Source organism: Trachymyrmex cornetzi, unplaced genomic scaffold, assembly GCF_001594075.2.
Source record: "Trachymyrmex cornetzi isolate Tcor2-1 unplaced genomic scaffold, Tcor1.1 scaffold128, whole genome shotgun sequence".
Lineage (NCBI taxonomy): Eukaryota > Metazoa > Arthropoda > Insecta > Hymenoptera > Formicidae > Trachymyrmex > Trachymyrmex cornetzi.
Genome location: NW_017295850.1, coordinates 46,640 through 56,563, shown reverse-complemented (window position 1 = coordinate 56,563; position 9,924 = coordinate 46,640). Strand labels below are relative to the sequence as shown.

At 37.8% G+C, this 9,924-nt stretch overlaps 1 protein-coding gene across 1 annotated transcript in view; it reads left to right on the top strand.

The window, feature by feature from the left end:
* LOC108770508 (uncharacterized) overlaps nucleotides 1–331 on the top strand; it is a 2,124-nt gene extending 1,793 nt beyond the window's left edge. Inside the window, exon 3 of the mRNA XM_018522144.1 lies at nucleotides 138–331. Coding sequence (XP_018377646.1) covers nucleotides 138–331 — 194 coding nt within the window. The remainder of the gene's footprint in view (nucleotides 1–137) is intronic.
* Nucleotides 332–9,924: the final 9,593 nt, after the last annotated feature.

The following is a 9,924-nucleotide window of genomic DNA, read 5'->3' as shown; positions in this document are numbered from 1 at the left end:
AAATCTCGTCGACGTTCCGGAGAACCGCTTACTCAGATGGCAGAGGGTCGAGCAGATTCGGCAGCATTTTTGGCGTCGGTGGAGCACTGAGTACTTGCAGTCGTTGCAAGAGCGAAACAAATGGAAAATCAACAAAGGCATACAGTTGCTGCCCAATCAGCTCGTCCTCGTAAGACAGCCGAATCTAGCGCCATTGCAATGGCTTCTGGGTCGCGTGCAGGAAACTCACCCAGGCGCTGACGGCGTAGCTCGAACGGCCACGCTTCAGACTTCCAAAGGCTCGATCACGAGACCCTTAACCAAATTAGCGATTTTACCGCTTGAAACCTAGTTTATAAGCTCTATTCATACGCTGTAAGTTAGTTTTAAGATATCGTATGTAGTTTTAGATAATCGTGTGTTATTATGCTTTCAAACAATCCTTGTGTTTGCATCCGACGCTCTATGTATCACCGTATTACCGTTAAGTTAGCGCTTCCTTGGTTAAGTTGCTAAGTCAAGCACAATGTGTCGCGGGCGCAATCAATGCTTTATTATTATTTTTTTTTTAATTTTATTTTCAAGGAAGCGTAGAATTCAAGACCTTTGAAAGATGGTCCTTTCAAGGGCGGCGGCGTGTTCGAGATTCCGTCGATATTGGTCGGATTCGGTAACGTTGCGCGCACTGACTTGTCATCGCGCCGTTGCCATTGGTCGCGCGAGCAAAGTAGTGCGGTAGTCGTCCGCGCACCCCGCGTGAGCATGTGCGCATCCTCGCGTAATCATACCGGACCGCCATTCGTTGTAAGGATTTCGGGCATCGATCACGCAAAGGACCGACCGCGCGATCAAGGCAAGCTAAAGCCTCGCGTGCGAAAGTTATCCAGTTACGAGTTTCTCCGCTCTGCTACCGTAAACGTACCGAGGGTGCACCGATATAAATAGAGAGAAGTAGGCAAGGCTTCTCGACCACAATCTCGCTGGCTATATCTCCTCGAGAACAGTGTGGAAGTGCACGTGTGTCCGCAGTGAGCTCACGCGCAAGAACATTTAACGAACAGTCGCGATTGCCCGGAAGTCCTAGAAGAATTCACTCTTTTTCTAAATAGAGCGGGAGATACTCCCTGGATATCTCAAGATTCGACTACACTCGTCGTGTCGAGCACCCCCTTTTAATTCATTTTAGTGGTTAAAACTGGACAAATCTCCCATCCCCTTATCTTTGCCGATAACAACCGCGTAATCTTGTACTCGCTACTGGTCCCAGGTTTGTCCAGGCATTAATTACCGATGGTCGAACCTCGGGACGTAACACTCCTAAGCACCGGTCGCTGTGATTGGTGGTGTTCAATCGAGCCGTGATCAATCGGGAACACCCCGCGGCGGCCGAGCCGTCGAGGGACACCATAGGTTTGTTTTTTTTCTCTGCACTAGTGTGCACTAGTGCTGCACTGAACTAGCACTAAATCGAACTGCACTAATAGAAAATTGTACTAGTGCAAGATATAAAAGAACGTACCAGTACAGTAACTAATATAGCGTATCACGTAATGGATCGTGATATTTCTTATATGTTTGAATTATTTGATTCTTCGGACGAAAAACACGTAATTGTACCGCCACTATTAGAACCACCAATAATAGTTGAAAATAACGATGGTAATATATAATTTAATGACAAATTTATTATTAAAGACATATCATAAATAATAAATGATTATGACTTATAATAAATATTATAAGTAAATATTATGATTATGACTTATAAATATTATGATTACGACTTATAATAAATGAGTAAATATTATGATTATGACTTATAAATATTATGATTATGACTTATAATAAATGATTTATTATTTGAATGATTTCCTAAATAGATAGGGCAAAACAGCATACAAAATATTTAATATTATGTATATCTGGGCAATATATATTTGAATTTCAAAATGTTGCTTTTGAAGAAAATTTTACTAAAAAGCTGTAGTTTATGTTACTATTCCTAGTGAAAGATGATAATAGAACTCTAACTGGCTGTTTTAGCGACAAAAAGGATTACGTGATCAAAATGGGCGTTTAATATTCGTCAATTTTGACCACGTGATTCTTTTTGTCGCTAAAACAGCCGGTTCGAGCAGCTCGTGAAAATTTACCTGCATGGACAGAAAGGCAGCGACATTTATTTTTCGATGACTTTTGGAACGCGCAAAAATTTTCAGAGTGCGATTCATCATCTATCGATATGTGTGACGAGCGGTTATGGCTGCGGTCCACTTGACGCTACAAACGCTTCGAAGTGTTCTTTGATTAGTCAATTCGTAAAATTCTTTGTTCTGATTGGTCGCTCAAACGCTTCGAAGCGTTTGTAGCGTCAAGTGGACCGCAGCCTATGACAGCTGTCAAAGTCATACAGGATCAAAGTATACATGGTGAAGTCAAAAGAAACGTATCTTGTGCGCTGCGAAAAATATAATACCAATTGGATATCGCAAGCGTAAGTTAGTAAACCAATTAGATAAATTTGTTTTGTAAATTTATTTACATATTTTACGTGAGTTTAACATTAAAAATTAACACAAGATAACATGTAATGAAATAATAATACGTAACGAAATTACATATCATATAATAATTATATATATATAGTGTCCCAACCTTTTTTGCCTATCACTTTTGTGTAGATAGAGCAGACTAAACTGAGTCGAAAAGTCCTCTATACCATTTTGCAATTTTCGCAATAGTTAACAAGATATTAATTACTAAAAATTGCAAATATTGGTCTTGAATAATTTTTACTCAAATATTATCAACTTTATAGAAAACTTGCAAGAGAAAAAATTATTTATTTTCTTCTCATAAAGTTCTGAGAATTTTTTTAGAATTTTTCAGAATTTTTTAATACCGTATTTTCTCATGTAAAAATAAGAAAATGCAGTACTAAAAAGTTTATAAAAAATTCTGAAAAAATTCTCAGAACTTTATACATATATGAGAAGAATATTTTCTTCTCATATATGTATAAAGTTCTGAGAATTTTTTATAAACTTTTTAGTACTGCATTTTCTTATTTTTACATGACAAAATACGGTATTAAAAAATTCTGAAAAAATTCTCAGAACTTTATACATATATGAGAAGAAAATAAATAATTTTTGTCTCTTGCAGTTTTTCTGTAAAGTTGATAGTATTTGAGTAAAAAATTATTCAAGACTAATATTTTGCAATTTTTAGTAATTAATATCTTGTTAACTATTGCGAAAATTGCAAAATGGTAGAGGACTTTTCGCCTCAGTTTAGTCCGCTCTATCTACACAAAAGTGATTAGCAAAAAAGATCGGAACACCCTGTATATATAAAATATGTCCATATATCAGTGATGCGCTGTGTGGGAATTATTCTCACGTGGGAATGTTCATGCGCATGCGTAAGCTGACGTCACAGTCACGTGTCAGCAGCTTTCACAGACGTATCTGAGACCGTTAGGGCCATTCCACACAACTTACATATCCGCATAACCATATGCATAAAGAAAATTATCTAATCACATTTCTGTCATAAAGACAAACGTAAAATACCTACGATTGGATGATTTTCATTATGCAAACGTTTATGCGGCTATGAAAATTGTGTCGAATGGCCCTTAGCCGTTAGGTGCCCGTGCCGGTCGTGCCCCGTAAAGGGCTCTAAGTCTTTACGAATTTTCGTGCATTTTTTGCGAGAGGTAGGTCATTGGGTGTTTTCCAACAACGTACACAGATAACACAGTGTAACACTGTGTCGTACACAAAGTGTTCCAACTATGACACAGTGTTACACTGTTCGACACTGTAAAAAGTTAAGTACGAGCGTGTAGAGTATGTCAGTATTACCAACTTTTCAAGAAATTTTATACTTAACGTGTGGCAACATGTGGCGTGTGGAAATTATGGGATTCATTTCTAGCATGAATATAACCTAATTGTACCGGTTGTACGTATAGTATAATAGAAGAGAAAAAGGATAATTAATCATAAATTTATAAGGTAATTATTCAGAATACGGTCCTCACTTCCGATTTCGATAAAATTAGGCTCATATTAATTAGGCTCATATTAGTTACCCATATTAAAAAGTTAATATAGATGACTAACAAGTAAAATAGAGAAATCAAACCCACTCTGGCGATTCTCTCAGAAACTAAATCTAGAGTTCTGAGCGTTCCAACAAGTCTTTACACAGTGGAACACAGTGTAACGTCTCTGTGTCCTAGCTGGAAAACAGCCATTGTGTAACAAAAAGCAAAAATAAACAAATGCGCAATAGAAAATCATGATAATATAAGTTTGTTCGCGTCGTATGCTCCAATATATCTGAATATGTTCTAACATGCTCCGATCATAGCTCCTACTTACTCCAATCTGAATATCAAATATAAAGTTTGTTCGCGTCGCATGCTCCAAAATGCTTCAACATGATCGTACCATAGTTCCTACTAACTCTAACGAGCGTATTGGAGTAAGTAGGAGCTATGGTCGGAGCATGTTGGAACATGTTTAGATATATTGGAGTATACGACGCGAATAAATCTACAGGGTGCGGCATCAAAATCCGGACAAATTTCAATTTAAATTTTTCGCTATATTGTGCCTCCGCCAGTGGTTGTTGTTGACGTCAGAGAAAGCTTGATGTTTCTAGTAAACAGTCATATTATCAAAATGGCCGCGATGTTGAAACCAAGTGCAGAGTATAACCGAAGAGCCGCGATCATCGAAGGCCTTCGCGCCGGGCGCTCAGAAATAATTCGGTTTTTTGGATACCCGAGATCAACTGTTTATGACGTTGTGGCAAAATATACAGCTTCAGAACAGTCCAACGAAGATTCTAGTATACCAGCGAGGAAGATTCACTCGAAAGAACACACCGCGAGGAACCCCGCAGTCGTCAAAAGGGTTCCCAACAGTCCAGATTTAAATCCCCTGGACTACTATGTATGGGGCGTAGTTGAAAGGGTCATTAACAAATCTCGGCATCCCAACGTGACGTCATTAAGGACCGCTACTGAGGCAGCATTCGTCAGCATGGACAGCGCTACATTGCAGCGTGCGTGCGAACGCTTCAGACAGAGAATAGAGGCCGTCATTCAAGCTAATGGGGGATATATCGAATAATTATGCTCTATAGGGATCTCCCAAGTGCCATGTAAAAGGATTTTTTTAAATATTTAATTTTTCATTAAAAACATTTTGTTTAAAGAAATTGTCCGATTTGTCCGGATTTTGGTACCGCACCCTGTATATTATCATAATTTTCCAAACAGCACAGAATATTTATGATAAATATTTATTAATATTCATTTTGTGAAATGTTATATGTATAGATATTTCATACATATTTTAACGAATGTTGGTATTCACGTAATAAATCAACTGCAGATGTAAAAAATAACAAACAAATACATTTCTTTATTATCATTTGTATTAACTATTTATTCTATTTATTTAAAGAAACTTTCTTCTCTTTGTGACTCCTTTCATATTTCCTTCTTTGCTAGGGGGCTAACGATATCTCAGATCTTATCAAGATACATACATTACTGAGCAGCCATTGCATTTACTTAACGCGCATGCGTCACTTTATTCCCACACAGCGCGTCACTGCTATATATGTTTTCATTTGTATAATTTTTGTTTGAATATATAAGGAAAATATTAAGAAGAGATAATAATAATAGATAATATAATATAATAGAAATAATATCTTAAATAGTACTTAGGCTGTGATCAAAGTCTCACTACAAATGCTTTGAAGCATTTGACTGACCAATCATAAGAAATAGTTTTACGAATTGACCAATCAAAAAACGATTTAAACCATTTGTAGGATTGCGTTGACCGTTTCCACAGTAAACTTAATCTCTTGCGACGCTTTCATTTGTAGTGAGATTTTGATCGCAGCCTATTATTTAAGTACTATATTTAAGGTATTATTTCTGTTATATTATATTATCTATTATTATCTCTTTTTATTATTTTCCTTGTATATTCAAACAGAAATTATACAAATAAATACATATATAAACATATTTTATACCTACCTATATATAATTATTATACGATATATAATTTTATTACGTATTATTATTTTGTTACGTCGGGTGGACTCCACGATTTCTTCGTTTCGCGACCGTTCAATCAACAAAGTAAGATATGAACAAATCCAATTGATAACACAAATCCAAGAGAAGTTTCCAGCCACAAAATCTTGTTTGCCTAGAATCGAGAGATCCGTGATAAAAACTCTCTCATAGCGCTGACAATCAAACGTTAAATCTCCTTTCAAGCATCGTGGAAAACGAAAATCAACATCAAATAATCACCAAATAGCGTTGGTACCAAGGCGCTAAGCCAGGTCACGAAATAATCCCTGCGATAATAAGAGCGATAGCGCGGATCGACACTCGAAAGAAGATGAAATGTTTAACCATCTCACACCGATATCACGCGGGCCCAACGATAATGGTCCCACGCTTAGGCTTAAGACAGGGTTATAAATCTAGTAATATGACATTTTCCGACACTGAGAAAAATCAACACGAACCGCGATTCTCGTCGTTAACTAATCCAGAGATATTTATCTATCGTTCAACGTGAGAACGAATAAAAAATGACACAGCGGGCGGAGCTAACCGGAAGGCAATTTTCCAATCGAAATTGTATCATCTCAGAATCCTGCGAACCTGATTCCCCAATTTCCCAATTAGACACACCCTATCATGGAACCCTCCCCCTAAACAATCCCTATATAAATCACGACATCGTGAGACACAGAGCAGAGAGATATAGAAAAAAGGGCTTTTACACAGTCATTAAACTCAGTGCGCTTTAGCACATTTGTACACTAAACTCTGTGCGCGATCTTCGCAATTGGGCGAACATTACCATTTTTTCGATTCCCGATATCTGAAAAGGGGTGTCACCCAGTTGGACACGGCTCAATTGGACACGAGCCACTCACAGCGCTTGAGGCTACAAAGCTCCTAAGCACCGGTCGCTGTGATTGGTGGTGTCCAGTGCCGTGGTCAATTGGGATCACCCCCCTGAAAAGTTGTCGAGTGACTCATCCGAAGTCCCCCCGACATCCAGCTAAGGACACCTTTCGATCTCTGGGTTCAAATCTGCACGGCTTCTAAACAACTGTAAGTCACTTCCTCTAACCACTTACTTCGCGAATCCTACTAGATCACTCTCTCGCGAAATATTAACCCCTCTCAGCGTCTCTGCACTCTCAGTTTTGCTTCCATAATTCACCTGTCATCCTTATCCTCCCACATTTATCGATTTCTTCGATGAACTCTATGTCCATTATTTGGAAGTCCGCTTAATTCGCGAACTTCACTCTTTTATATCTCCCTTCCTCTTGTTATGCACAGCCTGCTAATAAAGCATGTCATTTAATCACCGTAGTGAGTGGTCGACAACGCACACGCCCTTCCCGTGCAACTAAACGGTTACGCGCCCAACGACTGAGAGGCCCGTCAGCTCTTGGATGAAGCATACAATGAATTCCGTGGCAATATAAAAATCAACGACAAAAATAACGATACTATCAATCCAGAAAATAACAGTAACAATAGCAATGATAATAATAGCAAAGATAACTCTAGTGATGGTTATCCTGTTGAAAACTCTCCTCCTCGGTCCCCCTCTCCTGTAATAGTTCATCCCGTTGCCACCTCTTCTCCTCGAACTCCTTCACCAGCCTTTTCAGACGCTCTAACCGAACGCATTTTTCCCGACACCCCGCCTCACACTCCCGATTCTTCCATCCAGTCCGTCCCTCCGTCTCCTCGTCCCGTTTCTCCCGCTGACTCTATATCAAGTGTGGAGCTCTTGTACGAACTTCTCCCTCCTCGTCCTCGTTACTATTTCCATCACGGGAATCCTCAATCCCTAGCTTCCATTTTTTTTTGTCGATTTCAAGTATTCACCGAACCCCTTCCCCCGAATACTTTCACCATCGATTTCGTAAACGCAGATCCAGATACCATTAGAAATGTCATAAATGGCCAACCTAGCGAAACTCTTATACCCGTTTACCTTCCTCGCTCCCCCCATCCTTTCCTAGTCCCCGTAGCCTTTTTTCTCAATTTCTTTCCCCCTTCCTCATAATTAACGAAAAATCAATAAGACATAACAAAAGCATAAAAGCCAACGCTAGTTATTATTGCGAATGTTTTCATCAATTATTACATCAAAATATATACGTTTCGACCCTCATCAGGTGATCTTCAGTAAAATTTAAAAAGAAATAAACATTAGTAGGATCTCCTTCCTTAATTTCCTATCTTAAACGCTAACAAATTCGTAACTGTTCGCCGCAAAACTTAAAACGGTGAAAACCATGCTTAGGAACTCCTTAGACGTTCGAAGAACTCCATAACGTCTTCCTGTATTTCTACTCCTCCACATTTATTCATTATACATATTTATTCCAGTCGTCGTCCAATTCTACTGCTAATATTTCCAATAATCTCCATATGTTCATTATTATAAAATCAATTCTCTCGCTTAAGTAATAGTCGTGGTCAACTATTGTATGGAAGTCACAAATTCTATAAAATCATAGTAAAGCTTAATTTTTGTCAGTCATATCGTGTAGTCATCAATTTTAAACCGTCTCTTATGAGAAAAACATTAGTCTTTTAGTCAGAAATGATTACATATGTGTATTAAGCGTCAACCATAAATTAGCCTCGTTATAAAAATCAAAGCCAATGATTTTTCAAAAAGTCAACTGAATAAAAAGTGAATACAAATTTAAATATTTATTTAATAAATTAGAAATTAATCCAAACTTTAAATTAAATATCTACATACATTTCGACCACAACTATCCTCCAATGTTCTTTTATACAAAATTGTCAAATGTATGAAACTAAGTATAGAATCACACGATGTTCACAGCACAACTGTTAGCTTACATATGATACATTTCCAACAAACAAAGAAGAATCACCCCTTTTCTTTTCCTATCTTTAAAGAGGGGATATATCCTCTAACATTGGTAGGTAAACGTTCGGAAATTTATCCGTATCGCTTTGCTTATTTAAACCATGAGTCTGCTTCTTAGTATATATCATCTCTGATAAAAATCTCTTATAATAGAATGGCTCTTTATCCAATACACTTCTACGTTTTCCCATTCAAATTCATGATCTTTTTCTAATCTGTGTTCCGATACTACCGACAAATTCTCTGATCTTTTTTTAATGTCATTCTGATGTTCTTTAATACGTGTCTTTAATTTCCTCTTCGTTTGACCAACATACGTGCATTCACAATCCCGACAATTTATTTTATATACAACATTGTTACTTGATGTCAGTTCTAGTTTATCTTTCCCTTTTCTAATAAATTTTCCTAGCGAACTTATCGGTTTAAATGCTACGTCCATATTATGTTTTTTACATATGTTTCTAAAATTATCTGAAATTTCCCTATGGTATAGCACAATAAAATATTTATTCTGAGTTAAGTCCTTATTCTTCATATTATTCTTCTGAGTTACTTTTCTATATATATGATTTTTTATTCTTTTATTAATAGTACTAAATATAAACTGTAACGGATATCCATTATCTAGTAATGTCTCTGTTACGTCCGAGCTCGCGTGTTCGTCGCGATTGTTGTGATTCGAGACGCTGCAGAGGTTTCGTGTGACGCCGGGCGCTGAGCGGGGCGCGCGGGGCGAAGCCTTGGCTTCTGGAGAAATTTGCTTTCGGCGCGAGTTTACGCGTGGGGGCAGACTGCTGTCACCAGTGCCTTTATAAGGCACGAATTGAATTGCTATCGTACTTTTAAGAATTATCTTTTATTGTGTTTAACGGGATTTCGAGCTTCCGTATTCCTTCGTTAGCACAGGAAAAATGAACCAGAGAGTTCAGAGGAATTGTCAGATAGAGCGCCC